Raw genomic sequence first — 18,229 nt, 5'->3', positions numbered from 1 at the left:
ACAATTAACATATTTTTCTATGAATTAAAAAAAATTTTATTGCTATTTATATGTATAAATTCTTTTTATAGTTAAGTATCTTTTTATAATAGCAAAGTACAGTAATTAAAATTCATAATAATTAAGTTGGTGGTTGGTCAACATTCTTTTTAAAAATCACATATTTTTCGGAAATTTTGTAGCAAAGATTGTCAAAATTACAGTGTGTTCATTTAGGTAGTATTCTTTGTACCTATACCTATTATTCCATATCAGCTTCACAATAAATTTTCTGCTTTTTATTTGCTTATGTATATATGTTATATATATATGTATATTTTTAAGTGTTTTCCCTGCAGAGATGATAGCATTGCCTTGATCATGCTTTAAATTAGAAAAAATTGCAGAGAATGATACCGCACCATCAGCAAACTCTCAAAAGCCACATATTGTATGGTCCCATTTATGTGAAATGTCCAAAATAGGCAAATGGAATTACAAAGTAGAGTAGTAGTTGCCAGAGGCTGAGGGGAAGTGAGAATGGTGAGTGACTGTTGATGGGTTTGGGATTTCTTTTTGGGGTGCTGAAAATGTTCTAGAGGTAGATAGTGATGATGGTTGCAAAGCCTTGTGAATTTACTAAAACCCACTAGGGGTGAATTTTATGGTATGTGAATTATATCATGATAAAAGGATTTAATCAAATTATACAGAAGCTGATGTGTGAGATTTCAGAATTTCATAGTATGATGCTGTACTATCTTCTGGAGCTTTTAGGGGCTGCTGTTCTATTCATTGATCAGGTAGCTCATTTGTGTTCTATAGTTGTATTATAAGTAAATATGTCTTTATTTTGTTTGTGAAGAAATTCTTTTTATTTAGAAAAATTTTCCCCAGCTTTGTTGAGATATTATTGACGCCTAACCTATGTAAGTTTAAGGTATACAACGTGATGATTATAATGTGTATACTGCGAAATGATTACCACAATAAGGTTAGTTGTGTTAACATCACCTCCCATAATTACCTTTTTTTTCTTTCGTGGTGGTAACTTTGGAGACCTACTCTCTTAACAACTTTCAAGTGTATAATGCAGTATTGTTAATTATTGTCACAATGCCATGCTCTAGACCCCCATATTGATCTTAAAGCTGGAAATTTGTACCCTTTGACCAACATCTCCCCATTTTCCCTCCCTCAGCCCCACCCTAGCCTCTGACCATTCTACTCTCTTATTTCTCTGGGTTCATTCTTCACTATCCTACATATAAGTGAGAACATAACAGTATTTGTCTTTCTCTGTTTTAAAGAAGTTCTCTTAGCCATGAATAGTTACAGCAGCTTCAGAATCCTTGAATTTACCATTTGATATTTCTGCGTTAATTTAAATAAAAGTCGAGAGGTTTTGAATACAACCATTTACACTCCATTAATAACCCCTGAGACAACTGGTTAGGATACGATGCATGCCCAGATCCCAAAGAAGGGGTCAAAATTAGGTATATCTCCCCTTTTCCCTTCCAACACCTGTTTTAATCCAGTTTAAGCCCTGTGATCTGGAAACAAGGCAGTCAGTTTGCATTGGACCATCAAACCCAAAGGACTCCTTTTCTCTGTGCCTCTAGGACAAAGCCTAGTTCCCTAATTTTTCCCTCTAAAGTGTGTGTTAGCACTCGGGCATCGTGGACTTTAAATCAATAAAAACAAAAATTTGTTGTCTTTGCTACTTTTAAAATATAAAAATATGTTTAAAACAGACACTATGACCTCATCGCATTTTTACTTTTTAAAAAATTTAAAATAAAAAACAAAAACAATTTGTCCAGTAAATATGTCTTATATTCAGCAAATATTTGATGACCTCCTATGGGCATGTGTTTAATCTTAAAAATTAAAGACAGTAAGCAGAATTATGTCTGTTATTAAAATATATAGAGCATGCTGAGAAATTCTGAGAAATCTAGAAATTGCTTTGTTTTCCAGTGCAAGAATTTGTGTGGGCTGGGCTAGTGTGGATAGACAAACACGTTTTAATATCTTGAAGGTGCTGTACCCTAATGCTGCATTTTGTTCTCCTGGATGTAACTTTCTTTAAACATCTTGAATTTTAAAGTTTTAAAATGTTCTTTGTTTTTGTATTTTGATATTCAAAAGTTTTGTAGCTGGGGGAGAAAATAGAGTGGTATTTTAAAAGTCCGAAATTAGCCACTAAATTTAGAGAAAAACTTATTCACGGAGTGAGTGAGGATGTGATGAAACAGTGAGCCCTTGTTTATTATTGCTTAGCCACCTGGAGTGGAATTTTGCCAGTCCTTCAATCCAAATAAAGCAGCCAAGATTTCCGTGGTGTGGGTTTAAATTGAGCAAAGATTAGTGACTTGTTTTGAAAGTTGGTTAAAAAAATGCCAATAGCGACTGAAGAATGTTAGCATAAAACTTAAAGATTGTCATCAGTTATGCAAAGAAAACAAAAAAACATGAAATAATGATGAGACATTTGCATGATGTGGTTTTATATACTGTCTGATTTGATCCTCATGTTTATTTTGCAATGTGTAACTGGAATTCTTATGCTAACTCAGGAGGAAACAGTGTAAGGTTGCCTAGCTAATAAGGAGTAGATTTTGAACCTAAGCTGTTTATCTTCTAGCCCAGTGTTTTTTTAATTGTGTGTACTATTGAGGGATTAATTACTCCCTTCCAAAATTACTATGTTTTTCCAGTTAGTGCGTGTGTAGGGGCAGGGGTGGCATGGTGAGGGAAGGGATGGAGTGGCTTAAAAGCCATTCTGACCATCTCAGACTATCTCAGCCTCTGTCTAGTTGCCTTAGCTTCTTTCTCAAGTGTTTTAAGGTGATTCTTTTCTCTTAATTAGTATCTAGTGTTCCTTAATGTTCATTTTGGTCATTTTCCCCCCAGGTTGTTTGAGAGGTTTTCTGCCTTTGCCTAGAAGAGTTGGGATTGGGACCAAGAGATAAATTATAATGAAACTTGCTTTGTAAAAATAATTTTTTTCCATTTGGTTTCTATATTTGCTTCTTCAGAGAGAATCATTCCTGTTGATCTTCACACTGATAGAATTTATTTTCAGCTTTCCTGAGACTTCAGATGATTAATTTGCCTATTGTTCTTGTATCAAATATTTTGCCTCTGCTGAGTGTTAACTTTTTTTTTTGCTTGTTTGTTAAATTCCTTCTTAGTAAAGAATGGAATTCTACAAACATTTAGCAAGAATATTTTGTGAGCCTTTTCCACTTCTTTTGGGGAAGGAGACATTATGCCTGGATTATCTGATGGTGAATAATTGAAGAAAGTGGTGGTATATTGTTACCTTTTTACTATTGAGCCCCAGTAGACTACATTGAAAACTAGTTTTGCTTCAACATGTTTATGAAGCAGTATAAATCTTTCATGAGATTTAATGCCTGTTAGGCTTTTTGGTCCAAATCATTGTCAGTTTTCCCCCTAATTCTGTATGTTAAAAGTTGGTCTGGGCTATATGATTAAAACCAAGTCTTAATTGGGGAATCTACTGCTTTCTAACATAATCCTTCTGTTTGGTTCTCTTTTGGGGGTGGAGGGAAACATATATACACACACACAAACAAAAAACACACAAAAAGAAACATTTTTATTCAATATAATGTTCCTTCTCTAGAGTCTAGCAGTCTCTACCTTCTTTTTTCTTCAGCTGGACATGATACTTTCTTATCAGATGCTTACTGTTCCTGTGTTAGTTATAGTTCTTCCATAAAGTGAGGTTTTAGATTTCTGGTAGTGGAATGAATATGCCTTCAGCACTCAAAATGTCAGCAAATGTATGCCTAACAACTATTATTTAATAGGAAGAGGTTAACAAAAAATAATTTAAAAAAATAGAAAGTGAGTCTGCTCTTAAATCCCCAAAACCATGCTTTTGTACGGTTCATTCTTACTGTCCTTTAGCTTATGTTATTTTTTCTTTCATTGTTGCCTGAAAGTTACATAGTTTTAATTTAGCACAATGGCCAAGTTGGACTCTACATTTTTATCATGTTTGTGAGTTACACAAGATTGAAGACTTCTGAGTGATTAAAGAGGTTTCATACTAAAAAAGATAAAAAATAAAAAAATAAAGAGGTTTCATACTGAGAGCTATGGATGACTTAAGTCACTGAAGCCTTTGGCCAGCAGTGATGTAGTTTAAAGAAATAATTTTTAAAAAATAACAGCTTTATTGAAATATGATTCAATTGCCATACAATTTAAGTATTTAAAGTGTACAATTTGGTCATTTTCAGTGTAGTCACTTTTTTTGTGCAGCTGTCACTACAGTTGATTTTAGAATATTTTCATTACCCTCCCTCAAAAAACATACCCATGAGCACTTACTCTTTTTTCGCCTCCAAGCCCTAGACAACTACTGATCTACTTTCTCTCTCTCTGGCTTTACATATTCTGGACTCATATAATATGACTGGAATCATATAGTATGTGTCCTTTGTGTCTGTCTTCTTTCACATAGCATCATTTTTTCAAGGTTCATCCGTGTTATAGCACACAACAGTACTTCAGTTCTTTTTTATGGCTAAATAGTATTCCATTATGGATATACCACATTTTGTTTGTGCATTAGTTAGGTGATGGACATTTGAGTTTCTTCCACTTTTTGGTTATTATGAATTCACTGCTGTGTGCATTCATGTTCAAGTTTTTGTGTGGTTGTGTATTTTCAGTTCTTTTGGGTATATACTTAGGAATAGGATTGTTGGGTCATGTGGCAACTCTGTGTTTAACCTTTTGAGGGATTGCCAAACTGGTTTCCAAAGCAACTGTGCATTTTACTTTTCTACCAGCAGTGTATGAGGGTTCTAATTTCTTTATATCCTCACCAACACTTGTTTTATTTTTTTGATTATAGCCGTTTCATGGGTGTAAAGTATATGTATCTTACTGTGTTTTGACTTGCCTCTCCCTGATAATTAATACAAAATACTATTTTTAAAGTTTCTTTTTTTATTGTAAAGGTAACATAGGATATTGTTGAAATTAAGGAAAAAAAGAAACTTATTAAGAAATTATGTATCACCTATAACTTTACCATCTAGACACAGTAAGTCAACATTTTGATATGTTTGCTTTGAGTCTTTATTTTCTAAAATACATTTGTATGTATTATTTTTCAAGTTGGGATCGTACTGAATGCTTAACATTAATATTGCCTTTCCTATGTCATTAAATTCTTTTTTGAAAACTTGAGTATAAAGATAAAAGTGCTAACATTTATTTAGCATCTGCTGTGAATCAGGTACTATACTAAATGGTTTTTTTTTTTTTTTTGAAGTATGCTAAATGTTTTAAATAAGTGTTCTAATTAAGTCCTTATGTCAACTCTGTGAGTTAGGTACCATCATTACCACCATTTTAAAGATGAAGAGACTGGGCCTTGGGTTAAATTGCTTGCCTAAGGTCACCCAGCTGCTAAGTGGCTGTATAATAGTTTTGTACCGTGACCATTCCTGTTTTGGTCGACTTTTATTTTATTTTAATTTTTTTCTGCTCTTATGAAATAATGATTATCCTAGGTAAATCTTTATCTTACTCTGATTTTCTTGTTAGGATAGATTATTTGAAGTGTAATTATTATTTTTTTAACATTTTTTATTGATTTATAATAATTTTTGAAGTGTAATTATTAATCAAAGAGTATGAATGGTTTCTGAGAAAGAAGATTGTACAGTCATTTTCTAAAGCATCAAATTAGCCAATTTCTCCATCTTCTGAGAACTGTCTCTGTGCCATAAGAACTTTAGCCTTGAACTGGTTTGTGTGAAAATTATAGTTTAGAGAATATGTGAGTTTACTTTTATAAATGCTTTTAGTACTTTGAGTCAGCATTGAGGTACTGTCTTATTCTTTATATGTGTGAATTTTGGTGTAAAGCAATTGTATGTTAAAAGTAAGAACAACTCTACACATTTCTTTCTAAGAAATTATCTTCCATTTGGACATCTTGAACCCACTAGCAGCCGTTATTATTAGATGTGAAACTATCAATTTAATATGTGTGATATAAACTGGGATTTTGGAGCACAGTTTGTAATTGTAGATGTGATGGAGTATGGAGTACATTTCTAGACCTTTTATAATTAGAACAAATCTAGAGACCATTTCAATTTACAGATTTATTTTTAATTGAGCTAGCATTAAATATTGAATCCATACCCTTCAGTGGCTTACTGTTGTTTCTAGGTAAGTCTAACACCCTTTTCATGACACTCAAGGCCATGTTCTATTTGGCCTCTGCAACCTCTCCAGCCTCCTCTTCCTCCTCTACCCTTCTTGTTCACTTCAGTGCAACCACCTTGGTCTTCCTCAGATTACCAAGGCTCTTCCTCCCACAGAGCCTTCAAACATGCTGCTTCCTCTGTTGTAAGGTTTCCTCCACCCATAACATGCAGCTAATTCCTGTTCATCCTTTAGGTCTTGGCTTTATTGTCACTTCCTCAGGGATGTTTCTCCAGGTAGCACCCCACCCACTCCAGGGTTAACCAGCCTTCCTGTAATGTTCGCTTACAGCATCTTGTGCTTTTCCTTCTTACCACAGTTTTCATCATGTAGGTGGTAGTTGGTTGTGTTATTGCTGTATAGTTTGATACCTTATTACCTTCTTGGAGTATAAGTTCTGTGATGGCAAGGACAGGTTCACAGATGTCCAACTCTGTTGATTGTTTTTTTGTGTGTGTGCAGAAGTTTTTAAGTTTGATATAGTTTTGTTTGTCTGTTTTTGCTTTTGTTGCCTGTGGTTTTAGTATTATTTCCAAGGAATCATTGCCCATTCCAGTGTCATGAAGCTTTCCCCTATATTTTCTTCTAGGAGTTTTATACGTTCAAGTCTTACATTTAGATGTTTTCTCCACTTTTACTTAATTTTTGGTGTATGTTGTAAGTAAGGGTCCATCTTCATTCTATTGCATGTGGATATTCAGTTTTCCCAATATCATTTGTTAAAGATATTCTCCTTTCCTCATTGTGTGGTCTTGGCATTAAAGATCATTTGATGAAATATGTGAAGGTTTATTTCTGGGCTCTCTATTCTGTTTTACTGGTCTATATATCTGTCGTTATGCCAGTACTATACTGTTTTTGATTACTGTAGCTTTGTAATAGGTTTTGAAATCAGGAAGTGTAAGGCTTCCAGCTTTGTTCTTCCCAAGATTGTTTTGACTACTCATTGACCTTTGAGATTCCATAACGAACTTTAAGATGATGTTTTCTGTTTCTGCAACAACAGCAAAAAAAGCCATTGGGATTTTCACAGGGATTGCATTGAATCTGTAAATTGCCTTGGGTAGTATGGACATTTTAATAATTTTAAGTCTTCCAGCCCATGAACATAGGATGTCTTTCAATTTATTTGTGTCATCCTTAATTTCTTTCAGTAATGTTTTATAGTTTTCAATGTCTAAGTCGTTTGCCTCCATGGTTAAGGTTATTCCTGAGTATTTTATTCTTTTTGATGTTACTGCAAATGGAATTGTTTTCTTTATTTTCTTTTCAGATTGTAATTGTTAGTGTGTAGAAGCACAACTGATTTTTGAGTATTGATTTTATATTCTGTAACTTTGCTGATTTGTGTATCAATTCTAACAGGTTTTTTGTTTTTATTTTCGTGGAATCTCTAGAGTTTTCTACTTGAGAAAGAGTGTTTTATCTTCAAACAGATCATTTTACTTCTTTCTTTTCAATTTAAATCTTTTTATTTATTTTTCTTGCCTACATGCTCTGGCTGGGACTTTGAGAACTGTGTTGAATATAAGTGTCTAGAGCGGGCATCCTTGCCTTGTTCCTCATCTTAGAGGAAAAGCTTTCAGTTTTTCGTCATTGAGAATGATGTTAGCTGTGAGCTTTTCATATATGATCTGATTTTGTACTTTTTAAATGCCATCATTTAATACATTTTTACCTTTAAGCATGATTAAACTGAAGAATTAGTAGATTAGATTGTAGAGAAGGAACGAGCTAAACAAACAACTTATTAAAATTAAGTATGACACAGTGAACTTGAATAAAAAAGCCACTACTTATTTCCTGGGAAGACGAATTTCTCTCTTTAGCATTTGGCACTGCAGTAGTTCCCCCTTATCTGCAGTTTCCTCATTTTCAGTTACCTGTGGTCAACTGTGGTCTGAAAATATTAAATCAAAAATTCCAGAAATAAAGAATTCATAAGTTTTAAATTGTGTGAGTAGTATGTTCTGAGTAGTATGATGAAATCTCACACCTTCCTGCTCCATCCTGGAGGATGTGAATCTTCCCTTTGTCCAGTGTTTCACACCCATTAGTCACTTTATAGCTGTCTGGGTTATCAGATCGACTGTTGTGGTATTGCAGTGTTAGTGTGCAAGTAACTCTTATTTTACTTAAAAATGGCCCCAGATCACAAGAATAGTGATGCTGGCAATTCGAATAGGCTAAAGAGAAGCCATGAAGTGCTTCCTTAAAGTGAAAAGTTGAAAATTCTCAATAAGGAAAGAAAAAAATCATATGCTGAGGTTGCTAAGATCTATTGATAAGAATGAATCTTCTATCTGTGAAATTGTGAAGAAGGAACAAGAAATTTTGCTTGTTTTTGCTGTTGTACCTCAAACTGCAAAGTTATGGTCACAGTGCATGAGTACCTAAAGATGGAAGAGGCATTACGTTTGTACAATAAGATGTTTTGAGAGGCCACATTCACCTCCCTTTTATTACAGTCTATTGTTTACAGTTGTTCTATTTTATTATTAATTATTGTTGTTAATCTCTTACTGTGCCTAATTTATAGATTAAACTTTATCATAGATATGTATGCTTGGCAAAAACACGTATATGTAGGTTTCAGTACTACCTGCGGTTTTAGGCGTTCACTGGGGGATCTTGGAACGTATCCCCATGGATGACGGGGGTACTCCTGGATTGATCAGACCTTCCTCTTACTGTTTCCTTGCTCAGTTTTCATGTCTTCGTGGTTCTTCTACCACTCTGACTGTTCCTTCAGTCATCGTAATTCCTCTTCCTCCTCTCGTTTTGTAAATGTGTGAATCCCTTGGGGTTCTGTTTGGAGAAAACAGAATCTCTTTTCTCACTTTGTGTTTTCTTTCAATGATCTCATTGACCATCATGGCTTCTGTCATTATCAGCATGCTGTTGGTTCACAAACCTGCCTCTCCTCTTAGGTTACAGTTCCTTCTTTGATTCTCTTTGGACATCTACATCTAAATGTCTTACTGGAACTTGAAGATTCCCATAATTAAACATAATTATCTTTCTTTCTACCCTTCTTTTGTCCTCTTCATCCTCTCTCTCTTCCCAAATGTGGTTGGTGTGCTGCTCCTGCCATGCCTTTGTTCATGTCATTTCCTTTCCTGTCCTTGGGAATACCTTTCCTTGTACTCTTCAGTATACTTCAAGGTCAGCCTCAAATATCATCTTTTCTGCAAAGTTCTAACCTCGGGTGCAGATGACCCGCTTATTCTTTGCTCTAAAATTGGGGGTTTTGTACAGGCTGTTTCTTAAAATTATAAAGCTCTTCATGATTTTTGTCTGTGTTTGCTTTTCTAGCCATATATCTAGCCACTCCCCCTCAGGAAATCTCTAATTCACCACATAATCCACATAGAATCACTTCTTGTTCCTCAGGACAGGGCTGTATGCTTTCATGCACATGTCATTTCCCCTGGGTGGCATATCTTCCACTTAGTGCTTTTTAGGGGTGTGAGTGGATAGAGTTGATGGTGGTGATCTTTGAAACTAGTCCTGTAGAGATGACTTCCATCACATAGGTAGTTGTCCTCCATGTAAGTTCTACAGGCAGTTTGGCATAGTGGAAAGAGACAGAATTTGAGCTGTGATTTAAAGCCTGGTTTTGATATTTACTAGCTATGTAAACTTTGGTACTCAGTGTTTCTGAACCTCTATTTCCTGATCTGTAAAATAGGGACAGTATTTAACCTTATGGGGCAATACAAAGTTTAAATGAGAAACTCACATAAAATGCCAAGCATATGCTAAGTCCCCAATAAATGTTGTTAAAGGAAAAAAGAAATGAAAAGAAAAGGAAAAAGAAGCAGCAGCTGTTACTTTCTCTTCGCAAGATCATTTGTGTACGATGGGGACTTGGCAAAAGGTGTCAGATTGAGACAGGGTGCAGAAGGCAGAGCACAAAGGATATCTTCCTACTCCTGGGGAACTGGTTTGCCCACCACAAGTTCTAGCTAGAGAATAAGAGAAATTTCCTCCTGCAGTCAACTAGTGATGTCTTCCTTATGCTCACACAGTACTTTGTTCATCTCTTTTAAAAAAGAAATGCTTTTCTCATATTGTCTGTCCTGTCACCCCCTCTGCCTCCTCCTGTACATTTTCCATATTGTCCCCAATATGGTGTTTAATTGCAGGTTGTATATGTTGCTCCCTTCCACTCTTTCAGTACAGATAAATCCTGACTCCTTAACAAGAATTATAAGGCTCTTCATGATCTGGTCTTCACCTCCCTCTCTAGCCTAGTTTTTCACTGTGCCCTGTGCAGTGGGCATTTGTTATTGTTTGTCTGTCCATTATCTGAACTCCTTTCATATATTTGGGAAATTCCACAGCATCATGGTGGAAGACAGGACCTGCCTTACATCTTAGATATCGAGAAGTTTAGATACTCATTTCCCCTGCTCCCTGGCAGCTAGGGCATAGGAATGTGACCCAGTCCCAGCCAGTGAGACTTTGAATCTGCAGAGAGTGACACAGAGGATCAAGTAAAGGGTCAGTGGCAACAGTGATGGCCTCATGTTATACTGGCAGTGATGTCTCCACCTGCTATTCCTACGAGTAGTTTCAACTGTGGTTCTGTCTAGCCTTGATTGGTAACGACTTAGAGCCTAGATTTTTCCCTTGTTTTGGATCTTTGAGGTTATCCATTGCTTTTCCAATAAACTTATTTGTTTAAAGGAACTCAAGATAGTGTCTATTATTTGCATTTATAAAGAGCCTTGACTCATACCACCCTCTGGTATAATCTTCCTGCGGTCCTTCTAGATTGACCATGGTCGTCTCTGCCTCTGGGCTTTCTCACGTTGTGTTCTACCTGGAAAGTTCTTTACCCCATTCTCAAACTGAGTCTTGATGGTCCTTCAGCGACTCAGCTCTGTTGTGTCACTTTTTCTGTAAATCTTAATTCTTAAGATTGGGTTGGCTTCTCAGTTCCCACAGAAACCTCTGCTTACCTCTGTTATAATACTTAGCACACTCTGTTGTAATTGCCTTGGCATTCCTTGGAGATATGGGCTAGTAATATCTTTGCATTGTCCCTGGCAGATAATAATTACTATCTAAATTTTATCTGTTGAATGAATGAAAAACTATTGGATTATACACTGTGTTATATTAAAATTTGTCTATTTGCATATCTGTTTTTCCTAATAAACTGTGAATATTTTAAGAGCAGGGACCAAGTTCTTCATGTTATATCCTTAATTCGTAGCACGATATTTGGCTCATAGTAGACGCTGAGGGAAAGTTGAATGCATGATTGAATGACTAAGTGGCAGGGCTGTCTTTTTAGAATTTCAATGAAACAGTTTTTCCCAAAGGAAAATATCTTCTTTGATCATATAGGTAAAGGTGAGCTATCTGCACATGGCTCACATTGAGCAATTGACATTCTCAACTCCTTTGTGTCAGGATTGGTAGTCTAGTTAGAAGATAATGTGTACACATGAAAGAATAACTATTTGACAAGCCAAATTTTTTATGTGCCAAGTGAGTGATATACAGATATTGCTTCAGTGTCAGGCTAAATATAACATTCTTAACTGAGCCTTCGAAAGTATGGTACCTCAGCAACTACCTAGGAAATGGTTGTTAGTTAATTGGACTTGTTAAAATGGAAGTGTGTAGTAGGCTTTGTCTTTCTGTTTTATTTGGTTTATATACTGCTTATTCTGGACTGGTTCATTGGAACTTTTCCTCATTCCTTTTTAGGTCCAAGACAACTTTGACAAGATTGAATTCAATAGGATGTGTTGGACCCTCTGTGTCAAAAAAAACCTCACAAAGAGTCCCCTGCTCATTACAGAAGAAGATGCATTTAAAGTATGGGTTATCTTCAACTTTTTATCTGAGGACAAGTATCCATTAATTATTGTGCCAGAAGAGGTAAGGTGTGGCTCTTGGAAGTTTTTACATGGCTGTCTTAGCATTTAATAAATCCGACTTGGAAGTATTTGTGTTAGTTTGGTGTAACTATGGAAGGAGATCCTATACTAGTGTTTTTGGATCAGAGGCAAAAAAGCTTGAATCCAAAAAAGTCCAAAATTTAGTCATTTGGAGTCGTGCAATACCCTTGCAGACAGTGTGGGACTCTTCCTCTGTAAAGTGCTACACTTACAGATGAATCCATCCTCATGTTTAAAGAGTCTTTATTCAGTACAAGTCACAACATAATTTTCTTTCTAGTTATGTATTGTCAAAACCCTAAGAACTGGCCAAGTGATGCTATATGGGAAACACATAGGATCCAGAATGTGGTTCCCAAGGCTGATTTATGTGAGAAAATACTCTTCTTGTTTCAAAGTCAAGGATGGAAACTTTTTAAACTATACTTTCCAAAGTAAATGTAAAAGACATTTGCTTGTTTTGTTCTGGGTTATTTTCCCTGAACTTCCAAAGTGGGGGAAAAAATACAAGAGTAAGGTTTCTGTGCTATCTACTGCCCTAAAAAATGATGCAAGTAATACATGCTTATTACAGTAGCAAATTTAGAAAAGACTAAGAATATGCAGATTAATCAGCTGTGGTCCTCCCCTTAAAAAAAATCATCTGTAATCTTCTAACCTTGGACAATTTATTTAACCTCTTGAGTTTTAATTTCCTCATGTATAAAATAGGGCTCATAACAGTGTTTAAGAGTTGGGAGGTGCTGCATTTAAAGGACTGAGTAAGTGAAATAAGTCAGAGAAAGGTGAATACTGTATGATTTCACTCATATATATAAACAAACAAAATAATTGAACAAACCAAACAAAAATAAACATGTAGATACAGAGAACAGAGCAGTGGTTATCAGAAGGGAAGTGGGGGTGGGGCATGTGAAATAGGTAAAGAGGGTCAAATGTAAGGGGAAGGATGGAAACTAAACTTTTGGTGGTAAGTACACTGTAGTGTATACAGAGATAGAAATACAGTGTTGAATACATGAAACTTATTTAGTGTTATAAACCAATGTGTTACCTCAATCAAAAATAAATCTAAAATTAAAAAAATAATAGTTAAATAAAATTGTGACTAGGGTAAAAAATAAAGGCCCTAGCTCAGTGCCTGGCATAGAGTATGTACTCAGTAAATACTGTAGTACGTACGTATTCTACTGTAAAATCTAATGTAGACTAGTATTATTGCATACATTTTTGCACACTAGTCTGCTTATTTCCGTAGGATAAATTTCCAGCAATGGAATTCTGAGTCCTAGGAAACGTACACTTTCAAGGTATTAGATGAACGGGGCAGAATCGCCCTTCAGAAAGCCTGTACCAATTTATACACCTACCAGTAGTGACTGAGGGTGCCCGTTATTACCCATGCTGCCAACATGGAGTCTGGTTTGTGATTTATTTCTATGATTCACCTTCATGTTAGGAAAATCTGTTTAAATGTTCACATTGCAGTCTTTTATTTCAAATCAGCAAGCGTTTTTCAATTCCCAACAATAAACCAGGCAACAAGAGGAATACAAAGTGAAAAAGATGACTTCCTGCCTTCAAGGAATTTGCAGTCAGCTCAAGGGGGAAAAAATATCAAGTGTAATTCAAAATGAAATAGACTACCTGTTATAAGAGCGATGCAAATGCCATGCAAATGCAGAAAAGGGAAAGATTTATTCCAGCTTGCAGGAAGTCAGGGATTGGGAAGGCTTTTTAAGAGAGGCAATATAATGAATGTAGTGGTTAAAAGCAAGGTCTTAAACTTTTCCAGGAAAGGACCAGACAGTAAATACTGGAGGTTTTGTGGGCTTTCTGGGCCGTATTCTGTCTGTTACTGCTACTCAACTCTGCTGTTCATAGTGTGAAAGCAGCCGCAGACTCTACGTTGCTGTACTTTAATAAAACTTTTATTTATGGATATTGAAATTTGAATTTCATATAATTTTCAAGGACCATATAGTATTATTGTTTTAATTCCCACCCCGCCTCCCCAACCACTTAAAAAATGTAAAAACTGTGCTTAGAACATGGGTGTGTGAAAACAGGCTGAGAGCCAGGTTTGGCTGTTAGGGTAGATATGACTCGTGGATTATGATTCGGTGTTACCTGGTTAAGAGCAGCGGTCTGGAGTCAGATTTCTTGGATTTGAATTCTGGCTCCATCACTGTGGACTAGTTGTGTGACCTTGGGCAATTTGCTGAATTAGTTTTTGCTGCAGTTTCCTCAACTGTAAAATAAAGCTAATGCTAGTATCTACCTCCTACTGTTTTTTGCAAAGATCAGATGAGAAGAATGCCTGGCCCTTAGAAAGTATACATTAAGTATTAGCTATTATGTTTATGGGGAAAGTGGAACTTACACTGGGCCTTAAGAGATGGGAAGAATTTTGACTAGTGGAGAAGGCAGAGGAGAAGAGTTCTGGATGGAAGGAGCAGTGGGCAAGGTTATGTGAAGCAGGAAGACAAAGGGCATGTCTGAGATCTGTTTGAGGTATCCAGCTTGACTGAGTTGCCAGTCTTGCAAACAACCAGACTGGCTGACATAAGCCAAAAAGAATTTTTAAAAAGGATGTGAGGTAGCTTCCATAATGGCTATAAGGCTGAAAACCAGGTATGGAGGCTCTGCAGTCTGAAACTGTGCTGGTCACTCAGGTGAGGGACTGCGGGGAAGGTGGGTATTGCACTTGTACCGTGGAACACCCGTGGCCCTGCACGTGGGGTGCTGCCCAAGAACTCAGATCTTCCCGCAACTGTTCTTGCTGCCACAGAGGTTTCTGGGCCCACTTCCCAGTGTACAGGCAGTGCATGATGCATCTCATTGTTATGGCCTAGGTCAGGTACTGTGAGCTAGCTACAGAGCAGGCCTGGAAAGAGTCTGTTTGCATTTTTAGCTTCTGCATTGAGAATTCCCCAGACATAAGAAAGGGGTTCATTGCTGAGCAGACAAGAAGGATGATACATGTCCTTTCTAACTAGAGTGTGCTGGCCGTGGGGAGATAGTAGACAAGTCTAGGCAACTTCAGGTCTGGGAGATAATATAGTGTAGTTGTTTAAAGCATGGTCTTTGAAATCAGACAGCCTGGTTTAAATCCAGACTCAACTACTTTTTAGCTGGGTGACCTTGAACAGATTAATCTGTTTGGGTTCCCCGACCTGTAAAATGGGAATAACTACTTTCTTCTTTGGACTCTTATGAGGACTGAAATAGTTGATGTATGTCAAACATTTACCACAGTAAGTGCTCACTCAGTCGAGGCTGGGGGGAGGTATGTATGAATGAATGGCAGGGTGATGAACAAATTAGGGATATAATGTATGACAATGGGCTTGGTACATTTGGCATTTTGAGAGGAACATTCTTGTGGATCTGTCCTGTTTCAATTGGAAGAGCACGTTTAGAGCTTGTAAGAGGCTAGCCTGGAGCTAGAGACAGGGAAGCCAAGGGAGTAGGTTAGATCAGGGAGGAAGAAACGGTCGTGGGAGAAGTGAGGGCCAAGGACAGAACCTCCAGGCCCCTTTCTGTAGCAGGGGAGGAAGTCGACTTGGTAAAGGAAGCTGAATTGGATAGTCTGAGAGGCAGGAGGAGAACTGGGAGAGTGTTGAGTCACAGGCGGCAAAGACAGGAGAAGTTCTAAGCAGCAGAAAGGTAGTTACTGGCATTAGATGCTACTGAAAAATTGGAGGGTGATAAGTGAGAAGTTCCCCTTGGATTTAACAATTGGATGGTCATTGGTAATCAAGGAAAAGGCAGTTTCGCTGTAGTGGTGGGAACAGTTTCTTAGTGCTTAGTAACAATTATGATGTAATGGTGCACATGTGTTAAATGGGCAGTAAAAACTAAAACATGCTATGGAATTTTTGTCCACAAAAATTGTCTAGTTTAATACAGAGACATAGAGAAGGGAATGGGATATAGATAGGTGTAGAAAACAATACACTGATGGTATTTTTAAAAACCTAGCTGCTGCTTGTAAGAATTATGCTGATTAAATCTCTAGTATCATCTTTTAAGATGTTTTGTAGTGACACTTAACGTGTTCTAAATTTATTTGTATTTTCTGTGGAACTAGAGATGGGATGGGTCTCTTACCCATGATCTTTTGGTTCTCTCCATCACTAAAATATTCATGATGGACTTGAAAGTGACCTTGTCCCGATTTAAGAATTAGAAATTAGTAGGGAGACTTACCTTATTCCTCGAAGCAGCTCTTCCTTGATGTGGAGGACTTGTCTTTGGCTTTAAACCATCACTGAGTCCCAGGCTGTGGAGGGAGCCAGTCAACACCAGCTTCCTGACTGCTCTGCCTAAGACGCTCAAAAGATTTCTGCTCTAGGGGGCTCGAAAAAAAAGTACATGAGCCTTGATGTGGGCCGTGACTTTATTTTTCTGCATCCAGAGCCTGTCCAAGACTCCACAGCTTGCTTGCCTTCATCTTTGCTGGCTCACAGGAATGTCTTGGTCCTCTTTCTAGACAAATTAATCTCGTTTGAGAAGGGAACAGCCTTGTTTTGTCTTGTTAGGGTAGCCAGGCAGCATACCTTGTCATGTCATTGTTTGGACTTACTCTGTTGTTTTGATGTCCTAAACTCGCTCAGCATTTCTTCTGGCTAGAAGTAGAATTAGAGTTAGTTTTACAGATGATTCCTCCAGGAGTACTTGTGTGGGGAAAGAAGGGGTCATTAAAACAGATTCATGTGGAATTGCTTTGTCTGGCTGCTGAACCAGCCTCCTATGCTTTAAAATATGACCTTGTATTTATTGAGCTCTTAGCACATCTCCTGGCTTTTGTTCAAGCCCTGCAAATTAAGGTTGCACATTTTATGAAAAACACTAGGGTCATAATATTTCCTAGGGCATCCATTTTCTGTTAGGTTTTGCTTCCTTCCTAAATTCTTTAATAGCATTTAAAATAAATTTTGAACTAGTTTTGGACTTACAGATTTTAGTAAAATTTAGTATTAAAACAGATACATTTAAAAAAATTTTTGAAGCATAATGTTTTAATTTGTCATGAATGTATATATGAGTCCGATTTGTAATATTTCCAACAGTTTTTAAGCTTTATAAACTTAAGGTAATTTTTATGTTTCCAATAAATCATCTACTATAGTGATCATTTTCCTTTGATTAAGTCTAGAATGTTTTTAGGTAAGATTTTATTCTCCAGCTTTAATTAATACTATATAAGATATAAGTAACAGTGGTAGTTTTGTGAATAACATAAATGGCATAAGTAAGTTTGCTTTTGACTCAGTTTCCCATCACCCAGAAGGTAGTGTCAAGAATACTGAATAAATATTTAAGCAACTTACCACACGAAGGTCAGGAAATGGTATTTCCCCATTTGAGATGGTTTAGTAATTTTTGTCAAATGATATTCCTGGAAATGTGTCTGTAAATTACAGTTTTTACATTAGTATTCATTTCCCACAGAGCCAAGAACAAAACAGGATGTGTCTGTTGCTTATTTGGAAGAATTGCCTTCATTCAATTAAATATCAAACCTGAAAAAGTTTTAAGAGAACCTCAGTGAAATAAAATCTGAATTGTTGTTAAGTCAGTAAAGGCCCTATTTAAGCATTACAGGGAAAGAACTTTTAACAAAATAAATTTTAGAACCAGAGGCCTCAAAAATCACATGCAGCTTGAAAGTTTATTCTTTGTTATTTTTGGTGCAACTTGCCCTGGAAGGAGGAAGTAAGCTGCTTCCTGAAACTGAATAAGCTCTTAGAATTGATGCAGCCACTCAGACTAACACAGCAGCACGTGATGTATTATTTAGTGTAACTGAATAGTTGAGAATGGGAATGTTTGTCTCTCCTTGGCCCAGTATAATGAATTAAGAGGTCTTTAAGTTATTTGGTTATGATAAGTATATGATTGTGCTAAAAGTCAACAGGAAATGAATCTAGATTAGTTGCCTGGCACAGTCACCGGGAATGCTGAGCAGATGCTGACGACCAGCTCCGAAGTGTTGGGGAGGGAACATTCAGAAAGGTTCAAGATGAACCAGGAAGCTGCCTCTAGAGCTGAGTTTGCTG

The 18,229-nt window shown here is 36.6% G+C and overlaps 1 protein-coding gene across 1 annotated transcript in view; it reads left to right on the top strand.

Annotated features, from left to right (window-relative positions):
* The window catches only part of SWAP70 (switching B cell complex subunit SWAP70), a 59,503-nt gene that overhangs the window by 18,515 nt on the left and 22,759 nt on the right, over nt 1-18,229 (top strand). Inside the window, exon 3 of the mRNA XM_010964882.3 lies at nt 11,971-12,144. Coding sequence (XP_010963184.1) covers nt 11,971-12,144 — 174 coding nt within the window. The remainder of the gene's footprint in view (nt 1-11,970; nt 12,145-18,229) is intronic.

Source organism: Camelus bactrianus, chromosome 10, assembly GCF_048773025.1.
Source record: "Camelus bactrianus isolate YW-2024 breed Bactrian camel chromosome 10, ASM4877302v1, whole genome shotgun sequence".
In the NCBI taxonomy this organism is placed as follows: domain Eukaryota; kingdom Metazoa; phylum Chordata; class Mammalia; order Artiodactyla; family Camelidae; genus Camelus; species Camelus bactrianus.
This window is presented reverse-complemented; position numbering and strand designations above follow the sequence as displayed.